At 42.9% G+C, this 20040-nt stretch overlaps 1 protein-coding gene and 1 long non-coding RNA gene across 20 annotated transcripts in view; one reads left to right on the forward strand and one right to left on the reverse strand.

The window, feature by feature from the left end:
- The window catches only part of PDE8A (phosphodiesterase 8A), a 139603-nt gene that overhangs the window by 62351 nt on the left and 57212 nt on the right, over positions 1-20040 (reverse strand). Inside the window, exons 1-2 of one of the 19 annotated variants that reach the window (XM_084532117.1) lie at positions 7820-7945; positions 2879-3047 (exon numbers count right to left, since the gene is read on the reverse strand). The exons of 14 other annotated variants lie outside the window; for them this stretch is intronic. In XM_084532117.1, coding sequence (XP_084388243.1) covers positions 2879-2953 — 75 coding nt within the window. In that variant the 5' untranslated portion in view covers positions 2954-3047; positions 7820-7945. Of the gene's footprint in view, positions 1-2878; positions 3048-3759; positions 4256-7263; positions 7798-7819; positions 7946-20040 lie in introns of those variants that run through there. 4 more of the 19 variants (XM_084532116.1, XM_084532115.1, XM_084532118.1 and 1 more) reach the window with 4 other exon arrangements.
- Positions 7950-9899, forward strand: LOC311442655. Its single transcript, XR_014696794.1, has 2 exons — positions 7950-8559; positions 9185-9899. It is a non-coding gene; the product is annotated as an uncharacterized lncRNA (long non-coding RNA).

Genomic DNA, 20040 nt, shown 5'->3' on the forward strand with positions numbered 1-20040 from the left:
ACATGCCATTTGGACAGCCAGTTTAAAATGGTGTTTCCCTTCTCTAGGATTTGGGTAGGAGGTCTGGAATCTTTCAGAAGTTTTTTCCCCTCAGATTACAGGTCCTCGTGCCCTGCAGCAGGCCCTTGCAGCAGCTGCAGAAGAGCCGGGCTCCTCTGCCACGTGCCACAGAGCTCCATGCAGCATCACGTAGCGGCATCCTCATTTCATTTGGTTAACAGCAATGAATTAGGACAAGGAGCCCTCTAAAAGATAGAAGCTCCACTTGGTCCTTATTTACCAGAATGGTGTCAGCTTGTACAGAAAAAGGTGATGAATTGTAAGGAAAACTGGCAGCTGTCCAAAGATAATCTCCCTTCAGATACAAGTTCTGGCATCTGACAAGATGGAAGCTCATTTAAGCTGTTCTGCAACTGTCCAAAATATGTTTCCACCCTGGTCATTCTTGCTTTCTTACTCTGGTAATTTTTCTAAGAAAGGATGCTTGGGCCTAGGCCTTCTGTTGCGAGTGAGAGCGCTTCATGCCAGAGAACAAACAAGAGAAAAGAGACATTAAAGTCCTGTCTGGCGACACCATTAATAAGTTCACAGTCACCATTTCCTTCTTCCTCTCCTGCACCAAGTGTTTCTTCCCAGACAGTGATCCAGACTGCTGATAGCTCTGGCAGGGAGCTTTTACCAGAAATTTTAGCAGGAAATGTTAATTTGCTAGCCTCGGTGTCCTCCCTCAGGGAAGAGGGACGTTACATCTGCAGAGCCCCACTGCAGGGACCCAGAGCTCCTCTGACCTGCCTGCGACGTGCGAGAGAGAAACTTCTGCGTGGCTCTACCACAGCTGAGTAAAAAATCAACTGCACTCATTTGTTTTCTTTTTCATTTTTCCCCCAAGCAATGAAATACTAGAAGAATGTCCAATGCAAACAGAAAAATTCTATTAATGAAATATCCAATTTAGTGTAGTTTCATAGCTTAACTCTGAACTCAGCCTGATTTCTAGGACCCAAAGCCTAGCTGTGAACTAGCAGGCTTGGAATTTTAAAAAACAACTATTTTGCTTTGTGTAAAAACTCTACATCTCTATAAATTCATGTAATGGTAAAAATAACTTGTGTGAAACAGTAAATATAACACAAAATTAACAAATTAGATATTAGGGATAAATAGTTTTTCTGGACTAAAGTGTAACATCTTATGTGAGAGGAAGGAAAAGACGGACTCACTTTATGAACAGTTCCAGTAAGGCTGCAGTAAAACTACAGGTTGTTTGCAAAATTAAAAAAAAAACAATCCTATAAACTCATTGAAAAATGATGCAGATAGGACTCTTGAAAAGTTTTATTACTTAGATCACCTGATTTCTTTTTCTTCCTCTATGAACTTTGAGCATAAGTCTGTAATTACTTACTATAAGTGCAGGAGAGAATAGTGTTTTCGATTAGGAAAGCTTTTATCAATCATGAGAAGTTTCATTTGATTTGTTTTATGTGTTTGTATGTTCCTCTGAGCCAGGACAAATGTTCTTACCGCACTCATATTTGTGTGGTTAGCAGATTTTTCTGCATCTCTTTTGTCCTTATCCTCCAAAGACAAAACAAACGTTGTACTGCTGAATGTTGAACTTTGCAATTTTCATGCTGCATTGCGACAGGAATATATTTTGACTAACTATATGAGCCGCTAACATGTACAGTCTAGGCAGCTGCCATGGAACACCAAAGGTCTACTTTTTTTTCTTCACTGCTGACTTTCAACCAACGTGGTACTCTGGATGACTTCAGAATATAGTATGAGGTGCATAATTTAATCCAGTTATATTTCTAATACAATTTTGCTAAGAACATTGAAGTGTATTTCAACAAAACAAACCTTCCATGGAACAGCAGGAAAGTATTAGAGGTGGCATCAAACCACTGACCCATTAGATATAAATTACTCACAGCATGTTCCCCACAAAACAGAGTAACAAAATTTGCAGGCCGTAATATGAGGCTGTACCCAGAAATACTTTCCAGATGAAACAAACAAGATTTGCAGTGGTTTTGTGACACAATCAGCAACTTCCTGCTATTGGAAGAGAGATTATCTAGTGCATTTGGTGCTCTGAGTCTGTCTCCTTGTACACCTCATTTTCTTAGCTGAGTGAGCCATAAAACCTGATGAGGATGCTCCTACAAACGTAAGCCCCATCACTGTTCTGGGTGTCCTTTCCTCTCTGTGCAGCTAGATCTGAATGCTGAACTTCTGAATTACTTTTGTTCAGTAAATCTAGCAAATGCAACAACTACCAAGCACGTGCGATATTTTAGCCCCATGGCTCTTCCTTATTTTGCAAAGATATAGCCCTGTCACTGTTACCCATGTACTCTTAAGAAGTAACGTGGCTACCTTGGACCATAAGCTTACACCATTTAAACGACCTATGACTGATTTCTATTTACTTATTCATTTACAAGAGAGGCACATCTATGCTAGGAATAATATTTTTCTGATATGGGTGTCTCTAGTCATATCCTATGTATTACATTTCTACTTCAGACTGAGTTTTAGGGCAGAATTTCACAGTGTGTACAACAACTTAATAGATTGTTTTCCTTTGAAATTCAGATTTATACTTTTAGCTTTTTTTTTTTTTTTCATGGCATTTATTCAAAGTAATGTTTCTCATGCAAGAAGTAGCATTTTACATAGTCTGCAGCAAGAAACACCGCCTGGTAAGTACAGACCTATTTTTGCAGTACATGATAGTACATTTTCTTCCTGAAACGTTCCATTATTTGCAGTATTTCCATCATGCAAGTTTACTTCTATTTTCTTTTTAATTCAGTTATGAGTGCGGTGCCTATCAGTTGTTTTCTCGACACAACTCTCCCAGTCTTACCTGGAACTCTCCCAGTTTCATCTGTTTGGAAAAACTGTATCCCTTTGACTGCAAGCCACTGGCAATGGTGAGCATTTGTTTCACTCTCTGTTCTGTCGTCTAACACCAGACTGAACAACTGGAGCCTCCAGCTGATTCTATCTGCACTCCAGGAGTCAGAGGCAAACATCTGGAATTTATTTGTTAGAAATAAAATAAATGACATCTTTTCAGGAGTTTTAGCTTGCACCTGTACTTATAAATCTCCTCCACGAGGACAAGTTATGAATAAATTCAATCAGGAGCAGGAGGTAGAGGGCTCTTTTGGCTCAGCCCCAGCTGAGGGCCCCAGGAAGAAGGACAGCGCCGACGTGCCTTGCAGGCAGTTTGCTCAGAGCTGCTCCCTCCCACCCAACAATGAGCAATGTGCTGCATTAGGCCTCTTGGGGCCCGCTGGATTTCAGCACACATATTCAGCCTGCTCTGTTCGACTGGGTCAGGGGGTCCCTGATCTCCTGGTCCCCTCTCCCCAATGGAGTGCTCTATCTATGCTGGGAGTTAATTCCAGCTTTGCTGCTGGAGAAACGTAGCCCTGAAGGTCATTTTTGTTGTCTGTAATGCCAAGAGTGGTTCCAACTTCAGCAGAAGCTGCAAAGGGGAATGGAAATGAGGAACTAAGGGAGGAATCTAAGAGGACAGTACTGCAAAAACAGAGTAGTAATGGGGGAGCAGAGGTCAAAAGAATCAAACACCACCACTGTTATCTGATGGGAGGGCACAAAGGTACAGGATGAACCTCTGAAAATATGCAGAGGAGGGAACAGGGAATACACAGAGAGGAAAAAGGGCAGCAGAGAAACAAAGAGAGAGAAGCCCCTGCCAATTGTTTGGATGAAGGTTACCTTTGCCTAGGCACTGCACTCATTGTCTGCAGCCGTCTCCTTTCCTGCTGCTTTCCTGAGCCTCCCTGAGCACAGACAGTGCTCGTTCCAAATCGGAAGGTGACTGATGTGGTCCTGTGCTATGGGCAGGTCCACACGAGGGACTAGATCAACTTCTCTATTTTTGCTTGTACAGAGTACAAGGTCTTCATCACAGGGGTTTAACAGCCTGAAGTGAAAGCTGACTGTACCTCATCCAGCTTGTCCTGGCAGACTGTCTTGGATAAAATTCACATTTAGGGACTGGTAAGATCTTAGCAAGACAACCCCATTGCAAATGGAACCAAACACCTGGGCATGCAAAGCAAATTCACACAAGTACTGCTGGGTACCACAGCCAGTTCATTTCTCCACACACTGGCTTTGGGCCCCACTAGTGAAGCAAGATGCTGCAAGAGGCGGCACTCAGTATTGCGCAGGAACTGGCTGTATTCCTTTCTGGCCATGAAGATAGGCAGAAGGAAACATCATTTTTGTTTCTGCAAAGACTCAAAGATGAAGAAGTAAGAAAAGACCAAGAGAGAGCACAGCATTGCAGTGAGGTGACAGCCCATACACTCTGCAGTCAGTACTTCCCATTACATGGGCTGAAAACATCAGAGAGACACTTCAGCAAAACTGAATCTGGTTGAGAAAGCCATTAAACAAACAAAAAAGGCAAACTCAACCACCCCAGTGATGGGCTGGTTCCTACAGATGTCTCCAGCATACCCTGTTGGTCTGTTAGTCATCAGATGTTCCCTGACTTTTCCACTGCTCTGTAGGGCAACTCCAAATGTTTGTTTTGTTTTGTTTTGTTTGTTTGCTTTGGTTTGTTTTCTTAAATAAAGGACATTAGAAGATTCCTTACAAGAACTGCTTTCATGAAGTGATCAACTGCTCTTAGCCAAGTACACAAGCTGTTTGGGGAAAAGAAAAATAGTATCTGGAGGTGGGGTAACACCAAGCCAGGGGAAACCATTTGCAGCACAACAGACCTACAGAAGAGCTTGAGAAGCACAAGTCAAGCACCATAAGGCACACAGCTTGCCCTATTTTTGCAAAGGTTGTTTCTTTTTTTCCGATAGATACTTCCTCTTGTGGTGCATGACAGGAGGCTAACATGGTGATGCTGTCGGTATTATCGAGTAAGGCTGCCCAAAACTCTGTCTGCAAGAACTGTTGAACTAAGGTCTGCATTGCTCATCACTGGTTCTTGTCCAAGGGGAAGTTAATAACCCTGTGCCACCGGCCAAAAAACAAGCAAACCAAAAATGTAAGGGGATCAGACCCCTGGCAGAGCTTCGGTATTCCTGATCTCAGCAATCAGACTCCGCTGCACTAGCTAGCAGGGGAACTGGCGATGTGTGCCTTGCTGACAGTTCCTCAGCATTACAGCACGAGCAGCTTCAGAGGCAACAGTTTGCAGAATGTTTTGCAACACCTGGACGGAGATGGTTTCACACATACATCATACAACACCAAATTATAAACCTCCCAGTTATAAATCTGACTGCTCCAGGAAGGAATCTATTAATACAATTCTTACAACTCAATTAAAATGAAAACATCTTCATGACAGAATAAAATTAAAAAGAATAATAAATCTAAAAGCCATTAAAAAAGAAAATTACAGTAACAAACGTGGGGTTTTATCATTGCTCATCATTTAAATTGTCAGCTTTATCCTCATGGCAAGCAGGCAGCTCTCGTTCACAACTGAACACCTACTTTATTTATTTAGCTATGCTGCATTTAACCTTACATCCTGTCTGCTGGGTGCATCCGGCTCCACAGATCTCCATGCAGCGAAGCCTTAGCATAAGGTGGGGGAGCTACTTTCCACAAGCCAAAAAACAGGAAATTTGATGACATTGTTCAGTGAGCAGACGTCAGCAGAGAGTGATACAAAAGAGTAAACAACTTCCTAGCAGCAGCAGACAAATGGGCCGGAACTACTGGAATCCTGTGATGTCTGGTGTGTTCTGCATGAAAATTACTGTCTCGATGAAAGGGAGCGATCTTCATCCGATGCAAATTGGAGCTGCTCCCTGGAAATCCAGGAACCACACACCAATTTGGTCGGTTTAAGATCTGACCCCAAATCTTTACCTTTCTGATCATGGAAATACCATTTTTGAGAATTCACATTGTGAATATTCTGAGTATTTTGTAAATATTCTTGTTATTTTAAAGCACAAAAAGCTTATGTGAATAAAAAGGATAAATTTCAGTGAATGTATGGACGGCAGTATCAGAAATGCAGATGCTATTTCCTTATGACCATGTTACCTTCAGTCTAACATACATAACAATAACGACATACAAACATATATTCTTGTTAAAATATTTTGATATGAACCAAGCCCAGCACTCTGCCAATGGAACGGAGCAGTAGGTATGACATCTCCTTTCTGTATTTCAGTGTTTGCTTTGTGAAATCTTCTCTCATACTTTCCAGCTATGGGCAAATGTCAAATATGATCCAAAAAAATAACCTCTCAGTTAGGCGTATGACTCAAAGCCAGGTTACAGCAGGCAGAAAGGAAATGTAGGGAAAGACATTTTTGCTCTAACTGAATGTCATTCTACCCATCTCTGTCCAATTTAATGATCCCTTAACTGCAAAGAGTAATATCTGACCAGTGACCACAAATACAGAGCTTCACTACAGCATCTCAAACAACTGTATCAATAAAAATTGTATCCTCGGGACAAAATCTTTTTCCTACTCAGCTCCTGTAAAGAGACCACTGAGGCATATTATTTTCAGTTATTTTACATTACCTTTTAAGCTATTTCTTTCAAAGGGTGGATGCAGAGAATCAAGTCCTATTCTAAACAAGTACGTTCTTAAGAGGAGCTTATGACAAACAGACTAGGAGGCTTCTGGGGGCTTTATGATTTTGGAAAATTTGGGGATCTTACCAAAAATACACAGGAATGTTCCCTGGGAGGATGCAATTCAGTAAGTACAATCCCAGGACTCTCCTCTCATCCAGGTATCCCTCCTAGCCAAAATATAAACAGAATAGACTCCTAAGATTAAAATTAGCAGCTAAATTTAGAGCTGTCCACGAGACTGCCTTACTCTCAGTAAGAGAGAGATGGAACAACAGGAAAAAGCCAGATGCTTCTCAGCGCTCCTCGCCAAATTCTCCTCTCCTTGGAGACACAAGAAGTAATATGTAATCCTGGGGAGGAAGACACACCAATAACCATGTCAACGCTGCAGTCAAATGACAAGGCAAACACACTGGGCCAATCTATCTGTAATGTAACTCTAGTAACTTGAGCAGACTTTGTTCCTCCTAAATACTGGCAAGTGGCCATAGGCTAACAAACGGCTAGACAAAAAACAAAAAAACATAACACCCAAACTGCTACAAATGCCTATAAAAAAGAGCAGGTCTACAAAAAACAAAGCAAAACAAAAAGCACCAAAAAAAAAACAACAAATCGCTTCTTATTCCTCACTCTACTTACATCACAATTTTCCTGGTTTCAATTAATTCACGATTTGGGCAGAGTTACCACTAATTCACAGTGTTTTGCTTGAGTAAGGGAAAAGAGAAGATACTGTTCCTTCAGATTTCACAAGTAAATGTGGGCAAGCAGTCTGGGACAGGCAGGCACGCCATGAACCCAGAGCTTTGGTCGCATTTGCCAGCCCCTCCAGGCTGTGGTGGAAGCTCCTCACGGACCTCTGGAGCACCTGGCTGGTGGTGGACCAACAGCAAGCACTGTGCAAGCATGGCCTAGGCCACTTTCCCAGGACATGCCACAGGTGCAAGCAGTGACTAGTGACAGAAAAGGAACTCTCAAGAATCTTGAGACCGAACTTCTGGAGGCCAAACGGGGCCTAACCCTGCCCAAGGCTGTTGAGCCGCATGGGCTCACCCCAGTTCTCTCATTCTTCCTCACCTCCTCAGTTTGAACGTAAGAAGCAAGGGATTAAAAAAGCAAGCTCCTGTCTAACGCTGATCACGCACAACTCTTCTCTAGCTTTGGTTACATGATAAAGTTTAAAAATATACGTTACCAGCAAAAATTTCCAAGAATAAACGAATCGATCTGGAGGAATGCCAAAATATTTATCAGAGAATGACATTCACTTGGGTGTGACAACAAAGTTGAAAAGTTAATAACTTATCTGGAGACCAGGTTTCTGCAAAACCTGCTGGGCTCCAGGATGAAAACATCATTTAAGTACAACCCCCTTTCCATATTTTCCTTCCATTACAGCTTACGGCTAATAGATAGCTATAGAGAGAGACCTTGCTCTGACCTGCAGCAACAGCAGCAATGGTGTTGTGACACAACCGAGTGGAGTTACATGGCTACACAAGCCTGTCATCCACACGCCACTCTTCTTTAGGGCCTTCCATTGTTAAGTCCTGATTTATATCAATAGAGGTGAGCGTGGTGACCAAAGGCAGACAGCACGTGGCTCTGAATATAAATGAAAGCACGGAATGCTATTGTGTGCGAGCACAGAAACAGAAGCAGCATAGGAAGGGTGGGTGGCTGTGCTGAGCCATCTGCTGATAGAGCCTACTGTCTGCTCAACATGGGGCCGTGGAAAAGGGCAGCAATCCCTGTAGGACCTCCCTCCCCTTTCCCGGTGGCCTGAGGCCCTGACCAGCAGGTATGGCCAGACGCAGGGTGTTCTGCTGTCCTGTGAGATGCCACACAGCTGAGACTGACCCTGCAAGCCAGGCCACCACCTCCTGATCTTTGCCATGCAGCTAAATGGAGATCTCCTCTTGCCTTCTGTGTCTGGTATATCTGTCGCTATCACTTCGTTTAACTAAATTTCTACATATCGGTTTGTCTCATGGAAGTGTATTTTGGAGCTACACTGCACAGCAGAAGTTTAATGGCACTTTCTAACCAGTTCAAATGAGTAATAAAAACCTAGTCTAGGTTTATGGGAGAGTTAAGCTGGAGGCCACGAATAACGCTATTTCCCCCATTTTACACCTATTTTGAGTTACTTTACATTAAATTACAAATGGACTAAACTGAAATGTTTTCTGATATAAAAAGAGTGCTTGTGAGGAAAAAATGACAGCTCCAAGGGTTAGATGCACCTACCACTTGCCATCCACAAAGGGGAATGTGTTTCTTACGGGCTCCCTGCACAGTGCTAAGCTTTGTTTCTGTAGAGATTTTGACATATGGCCGAAGTTAGACCTTAAATTAGAATATTCCTCTTTGAATTGAGAAATGATCTTTCTGTCCAAATGAATAGTGTATTCAGTGTGAATAAAGCTTCTGCTATTGCACAGCTCATCTTATCTACTGATGTCATTTCCTCAGTTGCTTCTATAATATTAATAATCACCATATAGCCAAAGAGGTCATATACTAGGAATGTATACTTTAAAATTCTTTGACATTGCAGAAGAGTTTGAACAAAAAATCTATGTTTCTGGCTGGATGGACACACTGAATGACTGCCAGGAAATGACGTTATGTCATTTAAAGGTGGGGATAAAGAAACCTGTCTACTGAGCGAAAAAGACCCCAGACTGCAAGAAAAATGCAAGAGTTGAAAATGGAAAGGAAAATCATCAATGAGTAATAAACCTAACCTCCCTTAAAAAGCAGAAAAGGACCACAAACAATGTAGTCACACCAATATAACCAAAGGATCACAGAAAAATCACAAAGATTTGATTTATGTGTTCTGAATATTTCTGATGCAATTCTGGATGATTCTTGGTCTAAAATGACTTTCAGCAGTGGCTTCTCTTCTCCTGAGGCAGTGGAAGATGCTGTCTGGACGCAACATTTTCAGCAGTCAGTCCCTAGCTGCACAGGCACCTCAGTGATTCCCAGTTACCTGCCCAGCTGAAGAGCAGAGGAAAGAAAAATGCTGGTGCCACCTCTTCAGAGCCTGGCCACGGAGGTGCACCAGACAGTGACCAGAGAAACCCTGCTCTTCTGGGAACCAAGGAGCTCACGGGACTGTCTGAGCTGAGCTGCTGGCAGTGGAGCAGGCTCTGGGAGGACCTGCATGATCCACACTCATTTCTTGAGCTTTAACAGGTGATCCACTCCAAGGGGAATTAATGAGTATATGTGAAAAAATAAAGTTTATGTTAAAAAAAAAAAGAGGACCAAGACATTCTTTAGCATCTTTGATTTATATAAAGCCCTTCACGTCACCATATATAATTATGCATGAAGCATTTCTCTTCTTGAAAATTACTTTCTATTAAAAACCAACTGTTTCTACATTGAAAATTTTTAAAATGTAAATTTAAGGTGGTCTTTTACATAGACACTCTGACCTTTTATATATTAGAAATCATTTTCTAAGGGATTTCAGAGCACACAAACACTACTCTGGGAGAGACCAAGATACTGACTTGACAAAGTCTTTATAAACCAAGCAGTTTTAGACAGAATTTTCTTCCTCGTAGTAGCTTGGGTATGTGTTCTCCCCAGAATGTATTCTTTTTTTTCTTCACTAGTGAGTAGCAATGTTACCAGATCTAGCATCTCTTTACAGCATCTCACAATATTTAATCTTTTCCTCAAAGCCAGAGTTGCAGTTCCTGGGGCCATGTGACTGCATGAGATTGCCAGCTTTCATGGAAAAAAAAAAGGTTACTTTTACCTCTTGCAGTTGCAAAAAAAAATAAGCTCGAACTTTTAGGACTGAAGCAATTCAAACACCAGAACAGTAAGGAAAGAGAGAACCAAAGCGTGCTTGTACTTAAAATAGATTCATTTCCCATACCCAGTGCATTTTTTGACTGGAATAGAGATTTTCAATTCTCTGGAGTTGGCTGTACTGCACCAGTGCAGCAGAAATGGGTCACAACTGCTGTAGGACTTTGATCTGAGCAAGAAAGGCGTTAAGCACTAAGCAAAACAGGGTAAAAGGGCAAGGATCAGCCTGATTAACTCCTGCGCCTGAAGTCAGACCCTCCATCAATATTCAGAAATCTGTTTTAAGCACTCAGTTCCCAAGTACAGGGCTGCCACTTTTCAAAGGAGACGTGGAACAGGAAAACGAGCATTTGGAGCATCACACGGCCTAATGGTCCTGGACAGACAAAAGTAACCTGGGCTAGCAAGTAGCACAAAACAAAGGTCAAAGGTGGAAAGTGCTGGTTCCAGTGCATGCCCTGCTACAGCAGCAAACACAGAAACAGGTAAAGCCAGCAAAAAAAAGGTAGCTGGAGACTAGAGATCAGCCTGCAAATGGCAAAGAAGTAAATTAATAATTTACACTACAAGAAAAGCTTATCCTTTCACAGGGCAGAATGTGAAATCACAGAGCTAGAACACATCTGCAGAGGTTATTTAGATCGTTCTCTGTCCTAAGGCAGGATTCATTCAGTTATGTCACCCTTATCACATATTTGCCTAAGTCTCTTTTAAACTCCATGACTCTCAGCAACCTACTGAACAGCTTCACTGTCTTCTCTGTTTGGAGCTTTTCCCAATCTACCAAACTCCAATATTCTCTGTAATTAAGGCTCATTATAATAACTCTTGTCCTATTCAACATGGACACAAAAAATTGATCATTCCCTTTCACTCTGCAGCAGCCTTTTGCAGATCTGAAGGCTGCTTAGTTAGTGGAAGTAAAGGACTTGTTACTTTTCCTTTATCCTATAAGTCCAAGCATTAGAAAAAAAATAAAAATAAAAACACATAGAAACACTCATGGTAGCTGTATAAACTATGACTTGTGAGCAGTAGCTTTCCTAGCTTGAACACACCTTACAGGGATTGCAGGAGGGATGCACACACACAGAGAGAAGCAGCTGGGGACAGAAAACGTCCTGGAGCATGATGATCCTTACCCGTTGGATCCCAGTTTCTAGGAAGTGCCTAGAGAGTACAGGCACTGACTTCCATGGAAGCTCTTCTGTTGAAAACAAAGGCCCTGCACCTCCACAAAAGGACTGTGCCCAGGGCAATACACAAACACTTGCTCGTCTCTTATTAAAACTAAGAGAGTTTTTAAGTTTGTTCTCGTCTGCGTTGCTGAATCATGGCTTGGTGTTGTACACAAAGAAGGCTGTAATACACATTCATTTGCAGTCTGACAACCTAGGCATTATAGGAATTACACAAATTACATCTTGTTCTTAGGATTGCACTTGGATCATTTCTGTCAGTCCCCAAAGAGAGAATTTCACTGGATGTTTATTACAACAGCTGGGATTAACTATGTGCTCTAGTAAAGACACTAGAAATCTTAGCAGGAGGTAACTGTATAATTACATTTCTCATAGACTTTTCAGAATGAAATACAAATCTCAGCTAGTGCTTACTGACATCTCCAGAGCACATAAACTCATAAAAGAAGTTTTCATAGATCTATAAAAGGAAAGAGAAAAGCTTACTGGAAAACAACAAACTGGTCACACTTATCTTACTCATTTGAATGAGGATCTGGCAGACCAGAAAGTATAAAGGAAACAGTTGTGTAATGCTTAATGACTGCTTAGAATGGAAAAATGCTTCTTCTTTTATCTTGGCTTGTTATAAGGGATTGGGTCAGAGTACAACACAGCTTAAATGGGAAATCATGCCTATGATCAACTACAGTTTTTTAAAGTTGTGTGCACACACTGTACAGTACCAGGGTAGCTTTGAATCATGTTGAAAATATAATTACTTCTATTTGATAGGAAGTTGTGGCTTTAACTTTAGAGCAAAAAAGCAATAAATTGAGTATCAAACTTTCTTGCAGGACAGAGTAAGTATTCTCACGGGAACAGGAAATAAATTCAGCACCATCTATTTGATACTGGTAAATCCATACCCAATCTCTTTGTTCTCTGACTCTCCATACATTAACTGGCAGACAAATTAGCAGGAAATGGTCTTTCCCATCAATTTACAAAGTTTCCCATCTCCATATATCTCAGCTCCTGAAATGAACTAGCGCTGCAGCACGCCATGGAGGCTGTGACCTTCACCCGGATGGGCCTAAGTGGGGAATGCTCTGCTCTCAGTAAGGTCACTGCAGCATCCCAGCCAAAAAGAATCGGGGGCTTCTGTTCTGAGCACTGCCTCAAGTCTCAGCATCGCTTGGGAGCCTAGAGACATGTTGTTTCTCAGCCCAACCTCCCTGATTGTTGCAGTGGTTGTGTTCCAACAGATGCAACAGACACAAACTGGGAACATAGTCCTGGCCCAAACAGGCGCAGCTCTCGCAGTCTTCTACCTGAACTGCACCAGCAGGAAACTCTGCTCCATACCATAAAAATAGGCTTTGAGTTTTTCAAAACAGTATGTTAGCCTTCCCATTGTGATATTATGCCATACATTACACATGCCAGACATAAAAGTCAGAGTAACACATACCGAGATTTTTACAACTGCATGCCAAGAAAAACACCCCCAGTGCTTTTGCTCTTGAATCTTGCACTTCTTGTTAATTCAGCTTGAACTCCGTGTCTTCTGAGGCAAGAGTACTACAGTGCACCTACAGCTTATTGTTACCTCTGCTCAGACAGACCTTATTAATAGGCAATATAATATGACATCAATGACTGTGAGCACCGGCAGCAGTAAAAAAGACCCAGGTGAGGACCTGCCCCTTTTTACACCTTTACTTAGGAAGTTTCACCTTTCACAGCTGCAGCTGGCTGAAGTACATTTCATTGCCAACAGTTTTCTACATGTTCCAGCACTAAAAACTCAAGACACGCAAATAGATGACATTGAAATCACAGTCCTTAAAAAAAGGAAAAAAAAACAGCAAGGAAAGCAACAATGGCAATGCACAGGCTTAGCACAAATCTCATCATCTGTTTACACTGGCCATCTCTCAAACCACTGGCTGATATTCGACTGCTTTTGCAATTATTAATCCCAAGAACCCAAATTCATTTAAACATGCATGACTAGATTCTGATACTTTTGCTCCTGCTGCGCAGACCCTTACTCCTTTAAAAGTCTGGACAATATGGAAGTGTCCAGATTAGAAATCCAATTTAAGCTTGAAACAAATTTGGGAATTTCAATTTTTCAATTTTTCAATTTTTGTGTTTGTTTTTTTTTTTTTTTTTTTTTTTTTTTTTTTTTTTAACTTTTCACATGACTTAGCAATTACATTTTGTGCCGTGCCTCCAGACCGGCAGGCTGCATTGGGTCGGGACCCCGCACAAACCTACAGCAAAGCCAGTGCAGTGAGGGGGGTCCCTTCTAGCTCCCCAAAGCGTCCAACCCCCTGTTTGACTGGGACGAGTCCTGTGGTGATGGTGCCCTTCCTGCTGAGGGGTAGGTGGCAGCCCAGAGGAGAGCAAGAACTGGGATCTCTCAGGGAGGTAAAGCAATGTGAGGAGTTACCTCCAACCAACATTTTAGAGATGACAGCTAATTTCTACGGGAACAGTTGTGGGCCAGCACAGATCACCAGCAATCAAGTCTGAGTCTTCATTCCAACATCTTGCAGACATCTTCTTGGGCCCTGGAGCGTTGTCACAGGTAACAAAGGCCTAAGGCTGCCCTAGGGTTAATGCATCCCTTCCTAATTCAACATATTCTCCACTTGGACACTGTTCCTGTGGCAGATGAAATCCATCTCTTTCTTTTTTTTGCTTGTCCTCAGACAATAAAGAAATCTCACAAAGGGTCAAGCCGCATCATCCCTGCTGCCAGCTAACAATTCCTTATCGCCATTACTCATGTATCGTGTTTGTGTTTTCCCCTTGCCATAGCAACGTCGCAGCCCGCTACAAAGAGCCTGCATGAAATAAATCAATGGAGTCTGCGGCCCTGAGAGCTGCCCGGCTGAACAGCGGTTCGTGTCGAGGGGAGAAGGTGGGGGACAAAGCCTGCTACACGTTATCGTACCCGAATCACAGATTTTTATTGTTCATACGCTAGTAATTGGCAAGCGTGATGTCCAAAGAAAATTGGCTAGTATAAATTCTTACAGGGAATATAATATTAGGAGGACATGCATGAGATGGTTGTGATTATTAATCATCATTGTAACATTAAACGTTGATATTACACGTAAACATCAGAAATTTGGCCTCTACATCAGAGACCTTGCAGTCCACGAGACACAGGCCTTGATTCCTCCTTATACCTATGTCCTTTATTCCTATGAACAGCCTCGCTTGCTGCATAAGATGTAAGTCTTGCACAAAAAAAACTATATGTGATAGACAACACAGATTCAGGAAAAAAAAATGGTGACCTGCAAAACACTTTAAGGAAAGCACAAAGGATATCCAGGCCAGTTTCATTCACTTTTTTAGAGCTTTTAACCCACTCTTCCCATTTATTCCTCTCCTTAAATATCAAGCTTCACTGCAATTCTCAAAATACATTTACTGTTTTAATTAAGAAACTCAGGATGCTGATACACTAACAAAAACGCCCAGAAACAGACCTTTTAAGATCCACAGATATCTTAACCTAAACATAGATGCTCAGTGCCGTGGACATGCCTGCTGGTCCTGGAAGTTGTTCACAGGCCGTGTGTTATGCACACCACGGAGCAGCCCAGGGGATCTTCCATGCCCCTGCTGGGCACTGCAGTTGGCACCCAGCAGGCACCGCTGTTTATGCGATGCAGGAAGTCCCCCGGTGCCTCCACAGTCAGCGGCACCTAACCAAGTGGTGTAACAATCATAGTCTTAGATGAGGAGACATAAACCAAGCCTCTCTTTGCAGGGTTTGGCTCCTTCTAACCATCTTCACTGCTGTTTGTGCAAAAGGAAAGCCTCAAGTGCCTCTGCAGCTTTGCTCTTCCATCGGCTCCACTACTCATGTTTATTTGTACTGCCCAAATATCCAAGAGCCCTCTTCATAGACTGGGATGTGGTTGTGCTATATCAACACAACAAAATGATGGGCAGCATCTTACAGAGCAAATGTAACACATGCAGCAAACAATGGAGACAAGCAGGGTGCAGTACAAGGAAATAACACTGGCCATGGTAAAAGGTAGTGCTTCCAACAGACCAGGGACAGACGCAGTTAACTGGGTCTAGCATGGCTGCTTCTGACACTGCATCCATCAGCAACATTGGCAAGCTTTTCAGAACAGCAAATAAGCTCAAAGAATATCCAGTGACAAAAGGATCTGGATTTCTGATGTGAAGTGCTCTCCCTCCCTGCCCTTTTCCAGCTTTCACTGCGTAAGCCTGTGAACAAGTTTACAGACTGGAGGCTGAAAGGATACATGGCTGCTTTCTGTCAAAACGGTAGGGCCGAAAATGAGCAGGAGGGAAAAGAATTACTGATGCCAAAGTAAAACCTTAGTGCAAGAATAAATAGCTATCAACTCACCATGAGTAGGTTTAGGCTTGAAGTAAGGAGGATTAGAAGCCTTCAGAAGAGGAAGGATCTGGAAGAGCCTTCTAATAGAACAGGGAAAGGCTGAAAAGTAATTAGCTTTGAGATGGTACAGGATGCATTTATGAAAGACATTTAATGCTGTGGCTGACCATAATAGCAGAGGAGTGACCTCCACGACCCAGGTCATCCCTCCTACTCCAGTAATTGTCTATGTCCCCAGAACACAGAAAAGGCCAAAACCATGTTTGTTCAAGGCCCCTCTGCTGATCTGCTCATTTTGTCCTTAATCTACTGCTCTACAAGCCAGTGGAATAGTGAGCAAGTCGTATGGAAAAAAAAATAAAATTGTTAATCCAATAAAATGCATTAAACAAAAATAGAGTAAGTCAGGATATCAAAACCAAAATGTGTTATACTTGAAATTCAACTTTTTAAATCTGCCATCCCCAGCTCTAAAGCAGAAAAATGCAAAAGTGATTGGGGATTCAAATCTTCAGGTTTTATGTTTGGCATTAAACAGGTCATAAAAAAATATTGACTTTGGCTCTTTAGGCCTTTAATACTTTAAAAATAATTACAACCATGCCCTGACTGAAAAGTAATCTCAAAAGTCAGCATGTGAATTTAGGGTTTTGAAAAAAGAGTGACTGCTCAGCAGCACACAGAGCTCACCCCAGAGAAAAGGAGAGGGCAGGCTGCACAGCCATGCATGGCCTCCAGCTCAGGGTGCCTCCCGTCTTGAGAGCCTCAGGTGACAATCCTGCAGCTCATGTACAAAGGGGACATAAATTCAGTGCTTATTTCCTTAGCTGGCCAGGCAGTGTGCCTCTCCATTTTGCTGCTCGTCACAGACAACACTGCACACTCCATGGCAGCCTGCAAGATCTGCTCTGGCATGGCGAGGCAATCCTTGGGGACCTCGGGCTCCCTGCCTGTGTGCCGCTGATGCAGCCTTGCCTTACATCTGCTCAGCTCAGCTAGCCTGCCTTAACACTGCCATGGGTAAAGAGAAAATTCATCAGAATTAAAGATTCCACAGAAACCAATGAATTCAGCATCAGTAAAATTCAGTAAAAAACAAAAACACTTCATTCTTTTCCATTTACAAGTTCTGTAAAGCCCAAGGTTCAGCTTGCAAACTTCACGTAAAGGCACCCAAATGCCCTTTAGAGCTAAACCAGACTCCCACTGTCTTCAGCGCAGTCAGTACTCCCAGCGAGCATGGGATAATTCAGCACCTATATAAACCTGCCTGAAGTACTCCTGGCTAAGAAATGTAATTAATGCTGAAGTCATTCTTCAAGATCACCTCATCCATAGTGGAGTTAACACCACTTGGAAGTCTTATCTTATTCCCTCTTACCATTTAATTCAAAGCACTGACTGAACTGCAGGTTTAGGAGCACCCAGCTTTCAAAACTGTAGTAACCACCTTCAATAGATATTGTACAGAGAAACCTGCTTGTTACCTCTCAGCTACCACAGCCCACTCTGAACATATCCCCTGCATAAAGTCTTGCCATTGCCCTTCCCATTTCAGGCATTTTTAATTTTGTCAGCTTTTGGACAAGTTATGCTGGGTTTTGGCAGCAAAGTAGGCAAGAAAACGACTTTCAAGGACTTCCCAATGTGAAAACATTTGCAACTTTTAGCCAGTAGAAGTCCAGTCCGGGATGTGGCTCTTTAAGGTCCTCAAAAGATGTAGTTATAAAACTTGTCTGTTCACTTCTCCCATCCTTGTGTTCTTTTCTGGTAGCTGTCAAGCTGCTTCAGTAGCTGTAGAGCAGTTAAGATGGAATCTATTGGGCAAGAATACCCATCAATGCTGTTCCTCCTGTTGTAAGTACATTAATGTGACCATATTAACCTTAGCACGCTGTGTTCCCAGATTAAAGGCGTACACTTGTGCACAGCACAAAACTACCAAAACACCTTGTTGCACTATAAAACGAACATGAATAATAAAGCACTGTAAACGTTCTCCTTCATTTGTCAAGCACGAGTAAAGGAGGATGCCCCACAGCCCTGTGCCCTGACCACGACCAGCTAGGAGAGGAACCTTCCTGTTCCTTGCCTTGCCTCAGCTGGAGCCTCATGCAGCTCGGTGGGGCCTAGTGTTCACACAGCATCTCTGCAGGTTGCTTTCAGCCCTGCAGTCCCAGCAGTCCTGCACCCCCTCCAGAGCCCTGACACCTCCTTCTGCCCCCTCCAGATGCAGAAAGTCTCGGTAATGGCCCCACTGTGGCTCCAACCACATGGATGAGAGCTCCTTCTCCTAGCTCGCCAATCCACCTCAACGCCCCAGCTACTTGGGCTGACTCGTTCCTTTGTTCCCCTCTGAAAAATGACTGCCTACAAACTCCCACAACCAGTTCACACCTTGCCTTCTGGCAGGAAGGAAAGCGGCTTTTAGGCACAGGTGTTGGCGGTGCCGCTCCTTCTGCCTGCCCCAGTCCCTCGTGTCTTACTTTACAAGGGACTCTCCCTGGCCTAAAGCAGCGTGCCATCCAAATGGCAAGTCCCTTCAGGAAAAAAAGCAGGTTTTACAGTTTAAGGCTAAAACCTCATTTAGAGAAGAACATAACTCCTCTTCCAGTGCAAGGAACAAAGCACAGTCTGTGGGGTGCAAGGGAAGCTTCAGTGATCACAACTCTTCCCTTTTTTTGGCCATGAACATGTCTCCAACTAATGGTTTCTGGCAAAATGTAGCTTGAACACCATGCTACACTTTTACAAAGATTACTATGTTATTGTTTGGCAAAGCCTTTAACTGACTGCTAGATTATTTTTAATGAGCAAGAAGTAAGACAAAATTTGCTACTGAATTTTACTCTGAAAGACATTTTTTTAAATATGCTTCTACATTTAATTGGCACATGGCATTCAGTGCAAATGCATGCACACAGCAGTAAACACCTTTCCTGCTAGCAAGGAAGTTTTGCATTGCAGTTATCACAATGCAAATGGTCATAAATTTCCAGAAAAAAGAAAAAGGCACAAGCAAGACAGGAAGCAGAGAGTCATAAGATGTAGGGCATGGCTCTGAGACTGGCTCAATAAGGTCCAGAGCCCAGCTCAGAGTGGGGAAGCACTAGGTAATGGATCACAGATTGGTGCAGTGGAGGAAAAAAATAAAAATAAAAATAAAAAAAAAAAAAAAAAAAAAAAAAGCTGAAAAAAAAAAAGCTTTGGACTGGTTCCTTTTTAACCCAGCCATAACCAAAGCAAAGTCCATGTTGCCAGGCCAGGGGAGCAAAGGGAGGAGTCTAACACAACTGCAAGGCAAGCCAGGAGCTCAAACATCCCCGGACCTTGGAACCACTTGCAAAATCCTTTAGTGCTGCAAACCCCACTGACCATACTGAGCAGCACGGACTTTGAATCCCTTCACACCTTGTCTAACCCTACTGTGACCAGTGCCCGGACTGACTTGCCATACTAGGTGCCAGCAGTGTCAAGCAGTACGTTTGATAGCACAGATTTCTCCCTTCCCCTCCCCCTGCCTCTGTATTATCAACTCTGTTTGACTTGTTCACACTGGGAAACAACAAATAAACAAACCTGAACTTCGCCTTGAAAGAGAGGACTTCTTGTAAGGAGCCCTGGGAGTATGAAGCAGAGGAACCAACGCTGGGAAGACCAGTCCTTTCCTAAAGCACGCAGGAGCAGACGACCAGGAGGTCCTGCCCTGCTCCCCCAGTGCTGGCGGGTGCTGCTCCAGGCACTAGGAGCAGAGGGACAAAGCAAGGCCCCCGGGGACAACGGCTCCTGGGGGGGCACCTACCAGAGAGCTCGGTCAGTGGGGTTGGGCAGAGAAGGAAGCAAATACTCCTTGTGCTTACTGCTGGCTGTACTTTTGCTTCCTCTGTTCCTCAGAGAAAACCCTAAAAGATTTGTTCCTAAAACCCTGAAAGATTTGACTCCACGGATGTCTCTCTTAGGGAAACAGGACACTCGGACATGGCAGAACAC

Source organism: Aythya ferina (genome assembly GCF_964211825.1).
Source record: "Aythya ferina genome assembly, chromosome: 11".
Taxonomy (NCBI): domain Eukaryota; kingdom Metazoa; phylum Chordata; class Aves; order Anseriformes; family Anatidae; genus Aythya; species Aythya ferina.